Below are 22,126 nucleotides of genomic sequence, written 5' to 3'. Positions count from 1 at the left end.
ATCCAGCCAGGATGGGTTGTGCCAGCCCAATGCTCCAGACCTCCAGACCTCCAGTGCGCCTCCACGGCCCAGTATATCCTGTGCCAGCTCCACGCATCCGGCCTCCAGTGTGTCTCTCCAGCCTGGTACGCCCTGTGCCTGCTCTACACACCCAGTCTCCACTGCGTCTCCCCAGCCTGGTACGCCCTGTGCCGGCTCCACGCACCAAGCCTCCAGTGATGATCCATGGCACGAAGCCTGCAGTGACGATCCATGGCACAAAGCCTCCAGTGACGATCCATGGCACAAAGCCTCCAGTGACGATCCATGGCACGAAGCCTCCAGTGACGATCCATGGCACGAAGCCTCCAGTGATGATCCATGGCACGAAGCCTCCAGTGATGATCCATGGCACGAAGCCTCCAGTGATGATCCATGGCACGAAGCCTCCAGTGATGATCCATGGCACGAAGCCTCCAGTGATGATCCATGGCACGAAGCCTCCAGTGATGATCCATGGCACGAAGCCTCCAGTGGTGATCCATGGCACGAAGCCTCCAGTGATGATCCATGGCACGAAGCCTCCAGTGGTGATCCATGGCACGAAGCCTCCAGTGATGATCCATGGCACGAAGCCTCCAGTGATGATCCATGGCACGAAGCCTCCAGTGATGATCCATGGCACGAAGCCTCCAGTGATGATCCATGGCACGAAGCCTCCAGTGATGATCCATGGCACGAAGCCTCCAGTGATGATCCATAGCACGAAGCCTCCAGTGATGATCCATGGCCCGAAGTCCAGAGCCTCCAGCGACGGTCCGGAGCCTCCAGCGACGGTCCCCGGTCCGGAGGCCCCGGCGACGATCCCTGCACCAGAGGTGCCACCGAAATGGGGGGAGCCTCAAGCGGAGCAGGGTCTGCGTCCCGCACCAGAGCCTCCATCGGGAGTAGATGCCCACCCGGACCCTCCCCTATAGGTTCAGGTTTGCGCCCGGATCCCGCAAACCTGGGGGGGGGGGTACTGTCACGCCCTGACCTTAGTGATCCTTATTATTCTCTATGGTTGGTTAGATCAGGGCGTGACGCAGGTGGGAAATTCTATGTTTTCTGTTTCTTTGTTTTTGGGCGAGTGTGGTTCCCAATCAGAGGCAGCTGTCTATCGTTGTCTCTGATTGGGAATCATACTGAGGCAGCCTGTTTTCCACCTGAGTTTGTGGGATCTTATTTTCTGTTTAGTGTCTGTGCCTGACAGAACTGTTCGCTTTCGTTTTGTTGCTGTAGTTATTTTTGTTTTAGTGTTTCTTGAATAAACGAATCATGAACACTTACCACTCTGCGCCTTGGTCTACTTCTACCACCAACGAGAGCCGTAACAGATTTCATATCTTCTTACACTAGTTAAATCAAAGCTGTTTCTATTAAATGTTTTCAACACAATTTGTCAATTTGACTAAAACAAATGTTTTTTTTTCATAATCTTACACAGATTTCGTTTTGTAACCCAAAATGCAAATCAATCTCAATCATTTTGTTAACTTCAGCCTACTACTCTAACAAAACATGACGTTGAACTGATGTCTCTTCTTAATGACATCTCTCTCCTGCTTTGATGTCTGCATTAGAGCGACCCAGGGATAATGACTCATATTCAAATAAATTGCCTCGTTTATGAAGTAGGCTGAAAGTAATGAGTAACCTGTAAAGTTTTTATTCATTTCGAACTTAAATATTTCATGAGATATTTCAGAATGTCTGACAGTAACAAAGTTCAAACTGTTTGCTGATTAAATGTAAAAAAAATGGAGTGCCATAGTAAAAATACCTTGATTTAACATTTCATATCAAAATAGATGTGGTCAGCAGGTCTACTAAATTAGTTTGAAGTCAAATGCATTCATTATTTGGAATGTGTTGATCAGATTGTAATTGATTTGTCAAATTAGTCCCCCATGGCAGGCTATGTGTGACATTTGGTTTAAAAAACACTGCCTGTTTGTCTGTTCAACAGCTGATCACTTGTTTCTTCAGTCAGGTGATGTGTACCGGTACCCTATCTTCTACAATGAAAGCATTTTCTGTCATGCCCCAAGCCCCCTCCTCTCCTCGTCTACAGAATTGCTAAGAATGAAACTGTCACGTCCTGACCATAGAAAGCTTTTATTTTCTATGGTAGAGTTGGTCAGGGCGTGACAGGGGTTTTTGTCTAGTTTATATTTTCTATGTTGTGTGGTTCTAGTTTCTGTATTTCTATGTTTTTTGGGGGGATGATCTCCAATTAGAGGCAGCTGGTCATTGTTGTCTCTAATTGGGGATCATATTTAAGTTGTTGTTTTTCCCACTAGGTTTTGTGGGAGATTATTTTGAGGTAGTGTATGTTTCACCTCTTCGTCACGGTTTGTTATTTTGTTTAGTAGTTTATTTGTATGTCTTGCATAGTTTCACAGTTATAATAAAATGTGGAACGATACACACGCTGCGCTTTGGTCCGCGCCTTCATACGACAAACGTGACAGAAACAAAACAAACTCTAGGCCATTTCCGTTCTGAAACAAATGAAATACTGTTACTATTCCAGTTTTAGATTAATGTTTTGGTCCAACTGTCTATTATGCCAAAAGATATTCTAAGAACTTTTTTTCTTTCAGAAGATTGTAAAGTAGAATTTGAAGGTGATAATTTCCTCTGGATTATGATTTGTCCTATGTGTATTTACAGTTAATACTTGATCGATTTTCAAATTAAAAGTATTTATTTCTCTGAGAAAGTTGTAAACGACTATCTTTCCGCAGGGTGAGTGCATCTAAATCAAATCAAATCAAATTTATTTATATAGCCCTTCGTACATCAGCTGATATCTCAAAGTGCTGTACAGAAACCCAGCCTAAAACCCCAAACAGCAAGCAATGCATGTGAAAGAAGCACGGTGGCTAGGAAAAACTCCCTAGGAAAAACTCCCTAGAAAGGCAAAAAACCTAGGAAGAAACCTAGAGAGGAACCAGGCTATGAGGGGTGGCCAGTCCTCTTCTGGCTGTGCCGGGTGGATAGTATAACAGAACATGGTCAAGATGTTAAAATGTTCATAAATGACCAGCATGGTCAAATAATAATAATCATAGTAGTTGTCGAGGGTGCAACAAGCACGTCCGGTGAACAGGTCAGGGTTCCATAGCCGCAGGCAGAACAGTTGAAACTGGAGCAGCAGCACGGCCAGGTGGACTGGGGACAGCAAGGAGTCATCATGCCAGGTAGTCCTGAGGCATGGTCCTAGGGCTCAGGTCCTCCGAGAGAAAGAAAGAAAGAAAGAGAGAAAGAGAGAATTAGAGAGAGCATATTTAAATTCACACAGGACACCGGATAAGACAAGAGAAATTTTCCAGATGTAACAGACTGACCCTAGCCCCCCGACACATAAACTACTGCAGCATAAATACTGGAGGCTGAGACAGGAGGGATCAGGAGACACTGTGGCCCCATCCGATGAAACCCCCGGACAGGGCCAAACAGGCAGGATATAACCCCACCCACTTTGCCAAAGCACAGCCCCCACACCACTAGAGGGATGTCTCCAACCACCAACTTACCGTCCTAAGACAAGGCCGAGTATAGCCCACAAAGATCTCACATCTCCATCCACATGGGTCAGGCTGGAGTCCAGATTGGCAATGCCTGCTGGGAGCTCTACTGCCTGGAACATGGGATCCAGCCTGATGGACAGATGCCCAGTGACAAGAACATTGGAGGAGGAGATGACTCCTTTAACACCTTCTTCAGTGAGACTGGGGCTGGAAAGCATGTCCCCAGGGCTGTGTTTTCTGGACCTGGAGCCCACAGTCAGAGGTAAGTTTTCTGTTTACTACATTGGTATTGAGCTCCTTCATGAGCTACTGATTTCTCTCCTCAGATGAGGTGTGCACTGGGACTTACCGCCAGTTATCCATGCTGAACTACTCATCACTGGCAAAGAGGATGCTACCAACAACTACGCCCGTGGACACAACACTATTCGCAAAGAGATAATTGACCTGGTGCTGGACAGGGTCCGCAAACTGGTGGCTATCTCAGAATGAATGAATAAAATATTTGATCAACTATCTGATTAGAATGTGGACATCTGTTATTCTCCTTTTATTGACATGTTTCTCTTTCTCTGACCAGTGTAAGGCCTTCAGGGCTTCCTGGTTTTCTACAGCTTTGGAGGTGGCACCGGCTCTGGTTTCACCTCTCTGCTGATGGAGTGCCTGTCTGTTGACTACGGCAAGAAGTCCAAGCTGGAGTTCTCCATCTATCCAGCTCCCCAGGTGTCCACAGCTGTGGTGGAACCTTACAACTCCATCCTGACCACCCACACCACCCTAGAGCACTCTGACTGTGCTTTCATGGTGGATAATGAGGCTACATATGACATCTGTCGTAGGAACCCCGACATTGAGCGTCCCACCTACACCAACCTCAACAGGCTCATTAGCCAGATTGTTTCCTCCATTACTGCTTCCCTTCGATTCGATGGTGCCCTTAATGTTGATCTGACAGAGTTCCAGACCAACTTGCCCTTAATGTTGATCTGACAGAGTTCCAGACCACCTGTGCTCGTCATCTCTGCAGAGAAGGCTTACCATGAGCAGCTCTCTGTCTCTGAGATCACCAATGCCTGCTTTGAGCCAGCCAACCAGATGGTGAAATGTGACCCTCGCCACGGCAAGTACATGTCATGCTGCCTTCTGTATCGTGGTGATGTGATACCCAAAGATGTCAAGACCAAACGTTCTATTCAGTTTGTTGACTGGTGCCCAACTGGTTTTAAGGTTGGCATCAACTATCAGCCTCGCACTGTAGTCCCTGGTGGAGACCTGGCCAAAGTCCAGAGGGCTGTGTGCATGCTGAGCAACACCACTGCTGTGGCAGAGGCCTGGGCTCGTCTTGACCACAAGTTTGACCTGATGTACGCCAAACGTGCCTTTGTGCACTGGTATGTGGGTGAGGGCATGGAGGAGGGAGAGTTCTCTGAGGCCAGAGAGGACATGGCAGCCCTGGAGAAGGATTATGAAAAGGTGGGACATGACAGAAGATGAGGACAGAGAACAGTATTAGAAATGGCTGTCTTTCTTTGTCTCTCTTTCAAATTCTTTATCATAGATCCACCCTTTTCTATTCTTTTCATCCAGTGTGCTCTTTCAAAACTCCTAACCTCAAACAAAAAGCACTTTCATGTTGACAATAAATTAACATTGTATGGAAAACAAAATGTGTACTTGTCGTAATTTTCAGTTTCCCATTTAGAGGTCTTTGTACCATTAGTTGCATAGACCTGTATATGAAGTCATACTGGTGGATTAGACAGATTCACTGGGTTCTAGGAACACTCAAGTTCCTAGAATCACACAATTTCAATGTATGTGTTATTACGTTTATTACATATTTATACTAACCTGTAAACAAATAATTACATTTTAAAACGACTTACTTAAACTACTTGAAGTTTAAATAATTGAAATGTATGAGCGCTTTTCTTTGAAATAGCAGCTGTGGTGCTTGTGTGTGTTGGTTTTCAAGACTGTAGGATGAGCCTCTGCTCTGATACCTAAAAAATGTCTTGTCTAGAGGGCAGTGTTGTGCAATAAATACTTGTCCTTGTCCTGCCGTGAACATGAACATGCAGAAACTACCAATAGACGCTTATTGTAGTTGGTCGGTCAAATTCAATACTGAACACTACAACATATCACAAAGGTAATATTAAATCAACACACTTAGAAAAGTCCCTTCAAAAATGTATCTGAAAAAATCACAGCCATAAGTGCATACAGGGTAGAGCTAGACCAAATATACTTCATTTGTTCATTCTCAGAATGCAAACAAATAATACATGCTACAATACTACGTTCTATGGTATCTACATTCATTGTGAATTGGAAAAGTGAAATGTACTCCAATTTACTAATGTGAAAGCCAACTAGGCCTGAGAAGAACCCAGTCCCAGTTCACAGCCCTGATCTAAAATAGGTCCTGGAATTCATATCCTGCCCAGTCATGGGGGGGGGGGGGTGTCTGTCAAGCTGGCAGAGAGGACAGCTGGGGTTTAAAAATACTGTCTTTGTTCCCACTGCGTTTAGACTCAAAACATGATATAGGCTCCTTTACAATTATCCAGCTCATTAAATGTATGGTATGCAATGGTATGACAAAAATATAAGCAACCATGTGCTGTATCTATGGAAAATTGATATACGAGCAAGGGGTTTGACGCTGGTATAATGCCATGAGATCCGAAAGAATGCAAACAACAGTATATAGATTATTATGAGTCAATGTGCATGTATCAGGTATTTACGTGTGCCCAAGAAGACTGGTTTACTCATTTACAAGGCCTTTGTACTCCTTGCAGCCTGGTTTGCATGTGTTTATTGTGCAAGTATCTTGAAGAAAATGACATATACCACAACATTGGAAGATATTTTTTATTTTCATTTCACAATTTAGAAGAGGACCAGCAATACTTATGAATACAATGGGATCCATCCAGGATTATGTCTTAAATAATCAGCGCCCAGATTAAACCAAAGTCACTTCTGATTGAGGGTCTCTTTAGTGTTTTGTTGCAATGAAAATATGTTACAGAAAGTTTCGATGTTTTATGAAATAATGTCGAGAGTAAGGAGACTGGTAAAGAGTCTCATGTCGCTATGAGCATGAGAAAAACAATACAAGTGCATTGTCCATAGGGGGAGTTGGAGTAGTAAGGAAGTAGATCTGAGGCCTCTTTCACATAATGTACAAGAGTACCTTATCTTGAATATCTTTTCCCACTTATTTATAAATCATCTTTGAGGGGGAAGACAACTGTTCGGGACATAGGGAAAATAAAGTTATAAATAAGGATTTATACAGTGCAGAATCTCATACTGTAGTGCTCTCTAGTAAAGTACGACCTGGAGTTCCTTTAAAATACACTACATTTTCCACTGTCTCCCAAACGTGAGGTATAATCTCATTGACTCTACAGGGAAAACCAAAAATATATGTGGGATTGGATATTACTCTCACAGAAATGCAACAGCAGAATATGTTTGTAGATGAAAAGATGTGTACTTCAAAAAGGTACAAAAACATACCCAAACAGTGCCCACGTGCATACAAAAGTTGGGAGAAAAATCGTCTTGATTGATTATGAAGCACAAACGGTTTGTTCTGAATGCAATGCATTTTAAATTGTGTGACCTATTCTGAAGCAGACAGACCAACAAAATTCCCAAACAACTGCTCACAATTACATCCTAACAATGCAAGCCCATTTGTTCAAATAAATACCCTCTCGAAATCTACACAAAATGTTCCCTAATGGTTTTTGACAAAATTGACCCCCCACCGCCCACCCATCCGCCCCAAATTTGTCATTGTTATTTTCATGTCATGTTTTTATTAAAATCAAACCATTCAATAGGGTGCTTTACGTTTCTTTTGATCAAACAACCAGAAAACAACATAGATACACATTACTCCAGAAATCCAATACCACATACACTGGTTAAAGTCCTAGAATTCCTCCTCTATTCTGTCATTTGAAAGCCTCTTACTAAATTATACAATGTACAGTGCATGTCAGTACTACTGTACTAATCCTTTTATAGATATTGTTTTGAATACCATTCCAGTGTGACTCACTCAAAATTGCCTTGGAGAGAGAATATGTTATGTGCAAACACAACTGTCCATTACATTGCATTGCTGTGGTGGGTTGCATTGCCATTGCAGATAAGAAAATCACTGATTCTCAGGCGTTGCCGAATAAAGAATCAGCATTTCATGTCTTAGAGCCCTGTGACATCAAAGAGACTGTAAAATGTCTTTATTGATGACTACTGAAGAAAGTTGAGAATATAGCAAAAAAGGAAGAAGGCAGATAAACTAATAGGAGCATAATATAGATTTTTGTCAATAAATAGGAACACTGATATTAGCCCCAAACCACTAATTATTATTGGCAAAAATTTGAGAATATTCAGTTTATTTGAGATTTTCCCAGAGATTACATTCCTATAGACAAGACATCAGCTAAATAAATATCTAATTACAAAGCTAAATAATCCTTTCCTGACACTCTAACCTGTCCACACTACAACCACTCTAATCTGTCGGTGATCTGAGGCGACAGTGTTTGCCAATATGAAGGGTTTAGCCCTTTGTTAAAACATAACACACAGTGCTTTAGTTGACTCAAACTTCACCAGTGAATAACATTCAACATCTCCAGGGTAGACACCGAAACTCACCGAAACTCACTCACAAACTCTTCTTTACAAAGTGTCCATTAAGACCCTCTTCCTGATATTCAGATTCATTGATGTCCTTCAATCCTGAGCCGTAAGGATTCATATGGATTCATATGCATTGATGTCCTTCAATCCGGATTCATATGGTGTTCTTTAATCCGGCTCCAGATAGTCCAAGCAGAGGAGGCTGGTGGGGGGAGTTATAGGAGGATAGGCTCATTGTAATGGCTTGAATGGAATAAATGGAACGGAATCAAACATGTGGTTTCCATATGGTTGATGTGTTTGATACCGTTCCATTAACTCCATTACAGACATGAATGAGCCTATCCTCCTATAGCTCCACCCACCAGCATCCTCTGATTCCAAGCCTCTGAAAAGCAGATTCGCCTTAAAGAGCCTCAACACAGTCACATCTACAAGAGGCTGTGTGTGGAGGAGCTGTCGTATGCTTCCTTCATATAAGGCTTGTGCTTCTTGGCAGTTTTTTTGTTCTGCATGGTCCTTGTTTAAAAGGGAAAAAGGTCAAGCAGACAAAACAAATATGAAGACAAGTTAATGTCTCATCATCATCATAATCGTCACCACCTTGAAGTACCTCTGAGTCAAAACATGTAAACAGTAATTGTTGTTGTAATCAAGCAATACTTAGTCATGTGACCAGATCAAACAGACATTTCCTTACAGGTTGCAAGGGTCAGACGTTCAGTGCCATTGCGTTTTGACTGCTTGAAACAAAAGAAACAGGTACCTTTCAGTGTATATCTGTAACTGGCAGGACAGTCAGAGAGCTGTGTTAGTTACCTGGGTCGACAGTGTTTCATGACAAGATCTGTACGAAGAGAATGGCCAGGCCAATGTTGAGAAGAATCACCATGGTTATCATGATGGTGTTCGGACCCTGGAAGAGAGAGGTACAGTAGATACATTTCATGTTTTATTTTACCTTTATACAGGTTTGTCATATTGAGATAAAAATGTCTTCCTAAAAAAAAACCTGTTTAAGATCTATGAAACAAACAGCAGTATGAATGGGATGAATGAAAAATGAAATCACAATTATCCTTTTTACATTTAAGTTGCATCCATTCCTGTGTAGCAATGCTGTAATTACTCTAGTAACAACACTTGTAGAATATGGTGACTGGGAGAGAAGCTGCTGCTGCACTTCAACGAATACAATGTTTACGTCAGCAGTGGCGGCCTGGTAGGTTCTCATATGCTGTATGCCCCTTTCAACTGTGGCGGATGAATCAGAATTAGTTGGGTAACATAGATAATTCAGATGTTTTATTTGTATAATATGCTTATGTGAGATACTTGTCATTAGGATGGCGTGCCCTTTGGACTCTGGTGTTGACAGTTGTACTTTTCCCTTAGCTAGGGCTCAGTCACTTGGGGCCCAGAGAGGGGAGAAGTCAGAATGAAACATTGTCTTCATATGTGAATGTGTCTTTACCTATTCTTAAACCATGTGAAGGGATGGCGTGATTAATGGGGAACCAATTACTTGTCTCCACAATGTCTGTGCGCAAGTCACTCCCCTCAGTGAGCTTGTCCAGGAGTGGAGTCAAGAGGGGTTTACTTGAGATGGGAGTATCTAGAGTTGTCAATTGATTTATGCCATTGGATGAGCTAATGGTTCTGTTCTATACCGTACCAGGGAGATACGGTTCCAGTTTGGGGTAGGAGGACCAGATACTGGTCTATACAATGAACACTGTTGATACAGCAGTTGCTGTCTGCTATGTTTTATAGATATCTTTCATACAGAACTTAACCTTTGTGAACTGTTCCTAAGATCTGTTGTTCGTCATGTACGTTGAGAGGGGTGGGTCTTGGGTATAAAAGATCTTTGTACTTTTGTGTAATCACTTTTCAATGGTTCATTGAAGGTCAAGTGCTTTTGCAAAAGCATCTTAATTATTAAAGATGTAGTTTTAAATATAACTGACTTGTGTGTGAAGTTTGTAACTCTCCTCATTTGGTAATGCAGAAATTAGCCACCACACAACACAGGGGGCCTGGGCTATGGAAAAACCTCCCTAGAGTACATGCCATATAGGGCAGACCGCTGAGGTCTCACGTCCCAGACAAACCACTAGTCTGCACGCCATCTACAGCTTCCATAATCATTCAGAACAAACAACTGTTGCCTTGATAAACACTTATGTAACAGACACCTGAAATGCAACATTCATTTACATACTTTCATAGATCGGAATGGGTCGTCTGGATTACAAAATTGGACATTTGTAGCTAACGATGGTAGCTGTTGGTTGCTAGAGAAATTGTGGCATGTTATCGGTCTGTAAGCTCCCAACAAGAAATGGGAAAATTGCCTTGATTGTGGTTGTCAGAAAGGAAATGCAGTTGAGAATAGGTACAAACATAACTAGAGAGATAATTATTATTACGTCAGAGGAAAAGCGGAGGGGAGGTTAATCAGAAATGGGGTCTGATCGGTGTGGTTTAAAGGACCAGCATCAACTGCAGATAACAGTCTCCAGAGTAACATCAGGTTACATATTTGCACTTAGAGGAGAGAGGACCTACTGTATGTTCTGAGTCTGCTTTTAGAACCCAGGTCATGGGAGAGTGTACTACATAACATGTAAGAACAGTCTTCATTTGACTGCATGTGTTCTCAAAACGTTTCATTACATGAGATATTGAGTGTTTGAATTGCCTTACCTGCTCAAATTCTACTACTTCTGTAACTTCACTTGGGCTCTTTACCATGTTCTTCATCAGCTTGGCCTCTGCTTTGGGTTCAACCTTAGGGGCTGGCTTGGCAGCTTTAGGCACTGGTGTAGGTGCAGGTGTGGCAGGTTTTGAAGCTGGACTGGCCTCCTGTTTCGTCAATGGCCTGAGTGATGGCGAAGGCTTGGGAGACACTTTATTGACAGACTGGGCACTGGACTCTGGTTCGCTCTCAGATATGGTGGACACAGGTCGTTCATTGACCGACTCTGTTCTTTGTTTGGGCTCTGACGATTTAGGCTCGGGGGTGATGGCAGCTTTGGAAGACACTTTGGAGGCGGGAGGAGGAGCTTCCTTTTCTTCTTCTGAGTAGGCAACACTGGTACTTATCGAGGGAGCAGCTTTGGACACTTTAGCCTCAGATGCCGTCTTCTCCAGAGGTTTGATCTCCAGGTCTGAGCCCTGTTCTACCTTGTTGCTCAAGCGGCTGGAGGCGCGGCTGCTAGGGATGGGGGCAGTAGCGAGGCGCTCTTCAAGGGGAGCAGCGGCAGGGGCGGGAGTGGTGGGCCGGCTGTTGGTTCTGCTATTGGGACGGCTGCTCCCCCGACTGCCTTTGTCCCCGTTCCAGCCAGCGGGGCCGAGGAGATGGGGGTCTTCTTTGCTGAAGTTGCCCTGCTTGGAGTGCCTGGATGCTGGAGGGGTCACAGCCGGGCTGGGGGAGGGCGTGCGGGCTGGAGAGGAGCCAGGCCTGTCGTGCAGCATTGGGCTTTCAGCGGGTGTCGGTGGCTGCCCTGCTAACAGTGGTTCATGCATTATAGGGCCTGTGTTCTCATTGCCATCTGAGATCTCCTGTAGCGCTCTCTTCTTCATGTACTCTGGGCCTGTGGAACAACATGGAGAAATATATGTTTGATGAGATTCCAATAACAACAAGATAAAGATCAGACTAGATAAAGATCAGACTAATTTATTTATTGATGTTTTATAGTCACGTACACCGGATAGGTGCAGTGAAATGTGTTGTTTTACATAGTAGCTAATAAAAAAATGGTTAGTGCAGGATATTTTGGAGGTTATTAGCTAGGAAGTGCAGACTGTCGTGGATGGATTTGAGGAGTATCACCAAGGTCTAGATTTGTATTTGGAGCCACTCTGTCTGCTTGTAACTCAGTCCTGTGACAGTCACAGTGGGGTGACTATTGTTGGCCTGAGAAAACACAGCAACTGCGGTTCCGTAAAAGATCACATAGGGTTAATTATTCATAGGTCTAATTTTTGCTGTCTAATGCAAAAACATGCTACTTTAGGCTGTAAATATCACAGAGTGGGCCTTTAAACTAATAGCTGAATTGCAATATGCCAAACCAAACAAGTTGAGTCTGTAATATAGGCCTAATGAAATTAGAACTGCTAGCTGGTTTTGGATGTGCAACCTAAAAGATCATTTTGCAGGGTAGGATTTGAAATACTGTCCGTGTCCGAATACCCATGCTAGCGTACTAAATAGTATGCAAAAAAGTTTTAGAGTATTTGTCATTTTGAAAATAGTACTCCGAACGCTTCATCTAATGTGTGATTGCGTTGACTCCAGCCATTCGTTAATTTTGGTACAGCGCGTCAATTTATCTGATTATCAGCTGTCAAACATGAGTCGGAAAAGACGAGTGACTTCTACAACTAGATTAAGCGTCGAAATGAGTATGCAGTTTAAGTATGTAGAACGGTAGTATGTTTATTCGCCCATGGCCACTGATTTGACTCAGAGCCTTCTATTAACAGGCTCTGATGTAACCACTTACTATCTGACATAAAATACAGGCAAGCACAAACAAAGACAAAAAGACTAGTAGAAGGAGTGAGACAATCTAATATCTATCACATACTGTTGTTTAGCATTAGCCCCCAATTTTAGCCCCAATTTTTCAATCAAGAAGATCAAGGAAAATTCTTGAATGAAGAATTCGGGAAATACTATCGCCTATAGCTGTCACGCCTGCTCCCGCTCCCCCTCTCTGGCACATCATTGTGCACACCTGCCACCATTGTTACGCGCATCAGCGCTTCATGGGACTCACCTGGACTACAGTCGTGGCGAAAAGTTTTGAGAATGACACAAATATTAATTTCCACAAAGTTTGATGCTTCAGTGTCTTTAGATATTTTTGTCAGATGTTACTATGGAATACTGAAGTATAATTACAAGCATTTCATGTGTCAAAGGCTTTTATTGACCATTACATGAAGTTGATGCAAAGAGTCAATATTTGCAGTGTTGACCCTTCTTTTTCAAGACCTCTGCAATCCACCCTGGCATGCTGTCAATTAACTTCTGGGCCACATCCTGACTGATGGCAACCCATTCTTGCATAATCAATGCTTGGAGTTTGTCAGAATTTGTGGGTTTTTGTTTGTCCACCCGCCTCTTGAGGATTGACCACAAGTTCTCAATGGGATTAAGGTCTGGGGAGTTTCCTGGACATGGACCCAAAATATCGATGTTTTGTTCCCTGAGCCACTTAGTTATCACTTTAGTCTTATGGCAAGGTGCTTCATCATACTGGAAAAGGCATTGTTCGTCACCAAACTGTTCCTGGATGGTTGGGAGAAGTTGCTCTCGGAGGATGTGTTGTTACCATTCTTTATTCAGGGCTGTGTTCTTAGGCAAAATTGTGAGTGAGCCCACTCCCTTGGCTGAGAAGCAACCCCACACATGAATGGTCTCAGGATGCTTTACTGTTGGCATGACACAGGACTGATGGTAGCGCTCACCTTGTCTTCTCCGGACAAGCTTTTTCCCGGATGCCCCAAACAATCGGAAAGTGGATTCATCAGAGAAAATGACTTTACCCCAGTCCTCAGTAGGCCAATCCCTGTACCTTTTGCAGAATATCAGTCTGTCCCTGATGTTTTTCCTGGAGAGAAGTGGCTTCTTTGCTGCCCTTCTTGACACCAGGCCATCCTCCAAAAGTCTTCGCCTCACTGTGCATGCAGATGCACTCACACCTGTCTGCTGCCATTCCTGAGCAAGCTCTGTACTGGTGGTGCCCCGATCCCACAGCTGAATCAACTTTAGGAGATGGACCTGGCGCTTGCTGGACTTTCTTGGGTACCCTGAAGCCTTCTTCACAACAATTGAACCGCTCTCCTTGAAGTTCTTGATGATCCTATAAATGGTTGATTTAGGTGCAATCTTACTGGCAGCAATATCCTTGCCTGTGAAGCCCTTTTTGTGCAAAGTAATGATGGCACGTGTTTCCTTGCAGTTAACCATGGTTGACAGAGGAAGAACAATGATTCCAAGCACCACCCTCCTTTTGAATCTTCCAGTCTGTTATTCAAACTCAATCAGCATGACAGAGTGATCTCCAGCCTTGTCCTCGTCAACACTCACACCTGTGTTAACGAGAGAATCACTGACATGATGTCAGCTGGTCCTTTTGTGGTAGGGCTGAAATGCAGTGGAAATGTTTTTTGAGGGATTCAGTTAATTTGCATGGCAAAGAGGGACTTTGCAATTAATTGCAATTCATCTGATCGCTCTTCATAACATTCTGGAGTATATGCTAATTGCCATCATACAAACTGAGGCAGCAGACTTTGTGAAAATTAATATTTGTGTCATTCTCAAAACCTTTGGCCACGACTGTATTTTACTTTATTGATTGCCTCCCCTATATCTTTCACTTCCTCAGTTTCTTCCCCGTGTCTGCATTAATGTTGTTTTGTTCCCCCTGTCCAGACGCTGTCCGTGTTTTGTTTCATGTCTGTTATTAATTAAATGTTCACTCCCTGTACTTGCTTCTCATCTCCCAGCGTCTGTCCTCACAGAATGCAGACAACAATATTGGAAGCATCAGGGAGATTATTTGTTTTCTGTTGGGTTGGTGACGTCGGGTCTGGGTGCCACTGCCGAGGGAACTGGGGGTGCCTCAGCTGGCTCATTGGGCTTCCATGCCATAGCTGGTTAGAGAGGTTTTCTTGCCTCGGTTGGCTCGGCAGGCTCCCATCCCACATCATGCCACAGCCAGCTCGGCAGGCTCCCACGCCTCAGCTGGCTCGTCAGGCTCCCACACCCCAGCCAGCTCGTATGGCTCCCACGCCTCAGCCGGCTCATCAGGCCAGCTGGCGCCTTGGGGGGGGTTACTGTCACGCCTGCTCCTGCTCCCCCTCTTTGACGGCCCATCATTATGCACATCGATGTCACCATCGTTACGCGCATCAGTGCTTCAAGGGACTCACCTGGACTCTATTACTTTATTGCCTCCCCTATATCTGTCACTTCGTCATTTTCTTCCCCGTGTCTGTATTAAGGTCGTTTTGTGCCCACTGTCCAGATGCTGTCCATGTTTTGTTTCATGTCCGTTATTCATTAAATGTTCACTCCCTGTACTTGCTTCTCGTCTCCCAGCGCCTGTCTTCACAATAGCACTGTTTCTCCCTGTCAGTTTCAGTGTGGTTGAGTGACACTGTGCCTGGCCCATTTGTACCATTAGACACAGATATTTCATGCAGGCACTTGACAGTCAGTGGCAACATTTTATCAGTGTCTATTTCTTCTGAATTTATTTTTGGTATTTTAAGTTTTCCACAATTTCAATCTTGTCTCATCGCTGCAACTCCCCAACGGGCTCGGGAGGCGAAGGTCGAGTTATGCATCCTCCGAAACATGACCCGCCTAACCGCACCCACCCGCTTAACCCGGAAGCCAGCCGCACCAATGTGTCGGAGGAAACACCGTTCAACTGATGACCGAGGCCAGCCTGCAGGAGCCCGGCCCGCCACAAGGAGTCACTAGCCAAGTAAAGCCCCCCCGGCCAAACCCTCCCCTAACCCGGACGACGCTGGTCCAACCTGGGTCTGTAGTGACGCCTCTAGCACTGCGATGCAGTGCCTTACACTGCTGCGCCACTCGGGAGGCCCTATCAGTATATTTTTGGATCTGCTAAGCACTCAGCGGGTCCTGGGTGGGTAGTGAGTGACTGAAGGGGGAAAGAAATGCAGGGCCGCACTCATCAAGGCTTTGGGGCCTGACTGTGTGGGCCTGGGCCCTGACAGACCTGTAAGGAAACTGATATGATTGCTCTACCCAAGTAAGATGGTCCTTTTTTTAGACAGTCAAAGATGACTACCCTTGTGGAGTGCCTGCCCCAGCCATGCAAAGACTAGCTGCAACAGTAGCAAGACAGATCTATCTATCATTGTAAAAGGCAATAAGCTAGATGCTTTGAACAGAACTTTACTTTGCTTTTAAAATCTTGTAATTTCGTTCAATTCACTTTGTAACAATTGCTTTTCAATACTGTTCTTGAAAGTCAATTATTACTATATTTCCAAGTCTCATATAGCACTTGGAACGAATGTAAGAAAGCTTGGAAATCAAGGTTCTTGTATATGTTTTTCTCTTGTCAATATCAATCCCACAGTTGAGAAGTCCAGCCCACATACCTGGCTGATAGAAGGAAGGGGACAGTTCCCTGGCCACCAACCTGGCGAGGCTGGACTCTTGGTTGGAAGCCTGAGAGGCCTGATCGGCAGCATCTGACTTGGCCTTAGCATGGGTCGTCCTGCAGGGAAACAAACAAAGCTTCTTTACTCAACATCAGCTAACCCAACCTTACAATTACTTACCGGATTGATTTATTTTAGCTCATAGTGGAGCAAAGGGCCTCAACTGTTCAACTTTACAAAGGCATGCTAAATCTGTAGCAACTTATGATGTCATCGTGATCAAATATTAAAATGTACAGATCTAAGAGTTGAAGCATTGTTAATCAGATTCTGATCTTTGATCATGACAACATTTGCCTGTGAAAATGATTGGGAACTCCTGCTACACTTTCGCTAGGTTTGAGGGGACTGCTGTTGCCATCGCAAACCCAATCCATTCCCTTCCTCATTCCCTTCCTCTTTATTTGGAAAGATACTTTGGCACTTTGTCTGGACTATAAAAAGCAATGAGAACATCCCCAACACTTAAGATTCCCATACCATGCCATATACCCAGTTAGCCCTAAAGTCCAAGAGATGAATACTGGTACAAACCAAAGGCTCAAACAAACTAAGGGGTTGTGCTGTAAAAACCAACACTACTGTACTAATCCAAAACCAGACTGAAATGGACAGAAATACTACTAAATACTACTTGTTTACAATATTCATTCATTTAAAAAGCTATAGGGCTGATGTGTGGTGTTGAGTTGGTCATGTGCTTCACTATTATTATTAGCTGGAGAGGGTGTCCTATTCTCCCGTTGGGCTGGAACAGAAATAAATTACTCTTTTAACACCTCGACCCAGACAACGAGTTAGTGCCAGAGTGTTTGTAGGGTGTTCCCCTGTACTGTGCATGTTATATTCACAGATTTATTCAGGATTAGTCTGTGTATTTATACATACTGTAGAGGAGGCAAATGTAATACATGCAGATTTAGTATACAGTTTACCTATTTACTGCGTACTACTTTAATCATCCTACTTTTTTGATAAAATACATGTACAGAAGTTTGTGAAACTTTTAGAACATACAGTATATTGTGTCTGCACAATGTGTCTGTTTGACATTAAGGCTACATAATATTGCATTAAATACCTGCATTATCAAAAGTTGGAGTTTGACAGCACTTAAAGGTGTATACTGTACCTAAACATATTCTACAGACGCCTCCTCTTGCCCAACATTTTCTCCTCTATTTTTCTCTGATTACCTCCCAGGGTTTATTACTAAACCTAGTAAAGGAATGATGGTATTCAGGGTTCAATGCTACTGATATCAACCCCAGGCTCAAGCTCAGGCTGGGGCTGAGACTGACTGATTGTCATTATTATGTAAATACTTGACATACTGTAATGTTAAACTGCTGGGCTCAAAATAGTCTGTGCTATTGAGGGCTGTAGAGTCTGTACTATTGAGGGCTGGAGAGTCTGTGCTATGGAGGGCTGTAGAGTCTGTGCTATTGAGGGCTGTAGAGTCTGTACTATTGAGGGCTGGAGAGTCTGTGCTATGGAGGGCTGTAGAGTCTGTACTATTGAGAGCTGGAGAGTCTGTGCTATGGAGGGCTGTAGAGTCTGTACTATTGAGGGCTGGAGAGTCTGTGCTATGGAGGGCTGTAGAGTCTGTGCTATTGAGGGCTGGAGAGTCTGTGCTATGGAGGGCTGTAGAGTCTGTGCTATGGAGGGTTGGAGAGTCTGTGCTATGGAGGGCTGGAGAGTCTGTACTATTGAGGGCTGGAGAGTCTGTGCTATGGAGGGCTGTAGAGTCTGTGCTATTGAGGGCTGGAGAGTCTGTGCTATGGAGGGCTGTGGAGTCTGTGCTTTGGAGGGCTGGAGAGTCTGTGCTATTGAGGGCTGGAGAGTCTGTGCTATTGAGGGCTGTAGAGTCTGTGCTATTGAGGGCTGGAGAGTCTGTGCTATTGAGGGCTGGAGAGTCTGTGCTATGGAGGGCTGTAGAGTCTGTGCTATGGAGGGCTGGAGAGTCTGTGCTATGGAGGGCTCGAGAGTCTGTGCTATTGAGGGCTGTAGAGTCTGTACTATTGAGGGCTGGAGAGTCTGTGCTATGGAGGGCTGGAGAGTCTGTACTATTGAGGGCTGGATAGTCTGTACTATTGAGGGCTGGAGAGTCTGTGCTATGGAGGGCTGTAGAGTCTGTACTATTGAGTGCTGGAGAGTCTGTGCTATGGAGGGCTGGAGAGTCTGTGCTATTGGAGGCTGGAGAGTCTGTGCTATTGAGGGCTGTAGAGTCTGTGCTATTGAGGGCTGTAGAGTCTGTGCTATGGAGGGCTGTATAGTCTGTGCTATTGAGGGCTGTAGAGTCTGTGCCATGGAGGGCTGGAGAGTCTGTGCTATTGGAGGCTGGAGAGTCTGTGCTATTGAGGGCTGTAGAGTCTGTGCTATGGAGGGCTGTAGAGTCTGTGCTATTGAGGGCTGTAGAGTCTGTGCTATGGAGGGCTGGAGAGTCTGTGCTATTGAGGGCTGTATAGTCTCTGCTATGGAGGGCTGTAGAGTCTGCTATTGAGGGCTGTAGAGTCTGTGCTATTGAAGGCTGTAGAGTCTGTGCTATTGAGGGCTGTAGAGTCTGTGCTATGGAGGGCTGGAGAGTCTGTACTATTGAGGGCTGGAGAGTCTGTACTATTGAGGGCTGGAGAGTCTGTACTATTGAGGGCTGGAGAGTCTGTACTATTGAGGGCTGTAGAGTCTGTGCTATTGAACAGCTGACAAGCCCATCTTCCATTTACAAGCCTATGAACTTCTAACTGGGGTAAGAAGTTGTATAAAACGTACATTCAAAACTGCACAATATACTACGAGACATTCTGCTGAAAATGTGGTCCAGGCTGAGGCTCAAGGTTTGGTCTAGACTCTATCTAGACTGACTAGAAACATCAATTTCACATTGTGCAAGTAAGTAGTGAGACAAACATACAGCCGAAAATGTTAACGTTTCACAGATATGACGGGCTACTGGTAACACATAACAACATGATCTTGTGTGTAGTGTTCAGAGGTTCCTAAAATGGCAGGCCGTTCTGTTGGGTTGCCAGGCAGTGCCATTCCGTGGGAGGAGTGTCACAACAGATGGTGCTTTCTGACTACCTGCAGTACTCCTCACATTCCTCAGAGTCCTCGCAGATGGCTCGCTAAGTAAACCATTAGCGTAGACTGCTCTCAGATCTGTTTGTGCTGTATTACCAGATGGTAAAACTGATTGTTGCCTGGTCCTAGATCTGTTTGTGCTGTATTGCCAACTCCTGTGGTCACTATTGTGCCATAGGAGTTGGCTATACAGCACAGTTGGCTATACAACACAAACAGATCGAGGACCAGGCAACAATCAGTTTTACCATCAGGTAATACAGCACAAACAGATCTGAGACCAGCACAAACATATCTGTGGCCAGGCTAATATCAATGCCCAGTACTCCAGAACCAAGGCAGTTTTACTACAGTTTAGTTGGTGGCCTTCTACTGATAGGTTTCAAGTTTCGAGTTTTAATGTCACATGCACATGTACAGTGAAATACCTTTCTTGCAATGCGACGCAGTAATCAATAGTAATCACTTCAAACAGACGTGTTCAACAAAGTCTGATATGAAGCTGCGACCTAAATACCATACGTAAGTTTAGACTCCCCCAATGGATACCCCCATATTCTAAGGGCAAGAAGCCAGCGAATGCAAGACAGTCAGTCGTCACAAACTTGTCTTCGACCCCAACCGACACTGAAACGCGAACATAAAGCCAGCCTGACACTCACTTGAAAAAGAATGGCCTTCCCTGTCGCCGGAAATTCAATTTAGGTCAGTCTGCTTTTCTTCATGCTTCACACGACAGTCACAGGAGACCCTCTGTCATCGTGGCCTGTCACTGGAGCTCGCCAGATGGGTGGGGTGCTGAACTTATAGCAGGGGGAGGTTTTCATAGTACTAGCAGTATAAATGTGCTACTTGACAGAGCAGTCAGGACATACATTATTTCCTTGTTCTTCTGGGTGATAGGACACCGACACCAACATTAAACTTCCATTACCTCTTCTGATTTGAAACAATGTGAATGGGAAGATTGACAAAATCCGTACGCGCGTAGTCGGGCACAAGTTTGTCTCACCACAGTTGTCTTCGTCATATTGTCATTCTTTCTAACTACACACTGGAGTCAATACCACTATGGCAATAAATAGGTCTTGCGAGAGTACATACAGTACAAAGCTAAGAATAGACAGTGTTATCCGGAACACTCATATTTACAAATCATATGATTGGCTGCATTGAAACAAAATGTACATATCAGCACTACTGTGTGTAAGTCTAGACACCTGACTAATGCAAGGTGTGGTACATGTATACGCCAACCTCTTATCCCCACTTAGTTATGAGCTCGGTCATATTTATATCCATGAAACCATTTGACACCCCTGCTGACGCAAGGAAGGCTGACTGACTGCTGTGGTGTCAATTATGTGTTGCTTGCAGACCTAGGTTTAAACACTATTTGAAATCGTTTAACTACCTTAACTGTTTGCTTTAGCCTTCCTGGAATGCAAGTTAGGCGAGTTTTTTTTGTAGTTTTGTGACTATTCTATTGTTTTCGTTGCGCCAGGCAAGATCAATCAAGCCCAGCTACAGTATTTGCAATTATTTCAAATACTATTTGAACCCAGGTCTGGTTCCTTGTCCGCTAGCTACCAGCGAGAAAGTGCTAAAAACCTGTTTTGGAGCCTTGTCACTGCATGGGGATTAGCTAACAAACTGTTCCAACAGACACACAAAGTTGTGAAGAGATCTTAGAAAACAAGCCTGCAATCATTCAAGTAAGCAAGCCTTGGTTGTTTTACTTCCATCCCGCTTCATTGACGAGTTGTTTTACAGCAGTGCTACTTCCAGTGTAAACTATGATGTGATGTTACTGGTCTACCTTCTCAGGCAGAGTGTAGACTATTTAGACTCGGCAGGAAAGTTGCTGGAAGACGTGATAGCAACAGCAATCAACTGTTGCCTGCATTCCCCTGTGATTGTGATTCAGCAACAGTGTGTGCCTGCCCTTATTTAGTCAGCCAGTCAGTCTAGGCCTCCATTTCGTACTGACTACTGATACTAGGCCTCTCTCGCTCTCTCTCTCTCTCTCTCTCTCTCCGTGCACCATTTACACCCAGACAGTCCTGGACCGCCGTGGCCTCGGCTGCCTTCAGATACTCTGAAGAGACTCAGCCTCACACCAGACCCAAAACACACCCACCTCAAAATACTGACTGAATGTCAGGGCAGGGGGAGATAGGGGGAGAGAGGGAGCATTAGCTAACCTAACCTAAGGGCGGCTGGGTGTCTCAATGGACAGGTAGTATTTATAATACACTGACTTAATCACAATGGCTTGTTGGCCCTGGCACCATGGCTGATGGCTGGGCAGTGCGCAGAGAGTCACTGCTGTCAGGGACCTGGTCCACGTCTGGCTAAAGGATACCATCCTGGCTAGATGCCCTGCCCTGTCCTCCACCCCTCCACAACAACAGAACAGCTTCAATGGAAAATCAAAAGTGTAGTATGTATGAATGATTAGTTAGTTCCCGTTCGTTTCCATTTCTTCAATCCAAGTGACAAGCTCAGCCACTTCACTATTTTCAATGTAGGAATAATAGTGAAATAGTAGGGACTAGAACAATTATTTTGTATCGGTTTTGCTTTAC

The 22,126-nt window shown here is 44.4% G+C and overlaps 1 protein-coding gene and 1 pseudogene across 1 annotated transcript; one reads left to right on the top strand and one right to left on the bottom strand.

Moving 5' to 3' along the window:
* Positions 1–868: 868 nt before the first annotated feature.
* On the top strand, positions 869–12,630 carry LOC106567304 (tubulin alpha chain-like; annotated as a pseudogene).
* Positions 6,421–20,558, bottom strand: LOC106567093 (uncharacterized). The gene is made up of 4 exons (XM_082960102.1): positions 20,201–20,558; positions 16,395–16,513; positions 10,941–11,830; positions 6,421–9,147 (listed from the first exon to the last, which is right to left on the bottom strand). Exons 3-4 carry the CDS (start codon positions 11,817–11,819, stop codon positions 9,067–9,069), a joined length of 960 nt encoding a protein of 319 aa, XP_082816228.1. The 5' UTR covers positions 11,820–11,830; positions 16,395–16,513; positions 20,201–20,558; the 3' UTR covers positions 6,421–9,066.
* Between the last annotated feature and the right edge of the window lie 1,568 nt (positions 20,559–22,126).

Source organism: Salmo salar, chromosome 13 (assembly GCF_965601325.2).
Source record: "Salmo salar chromosome 13, fSalSal1, whole genome shotgun sequence".
Taxonomy (NCBI): Eukaryota; Metazoa; Chordata; class Actinopteri; order Salmoniformes; family Salmonidae; genus Salmo; species Salmo salar.
This window is presented reverse-complemented; position numbering and strand designations above follow the sequence as displayed.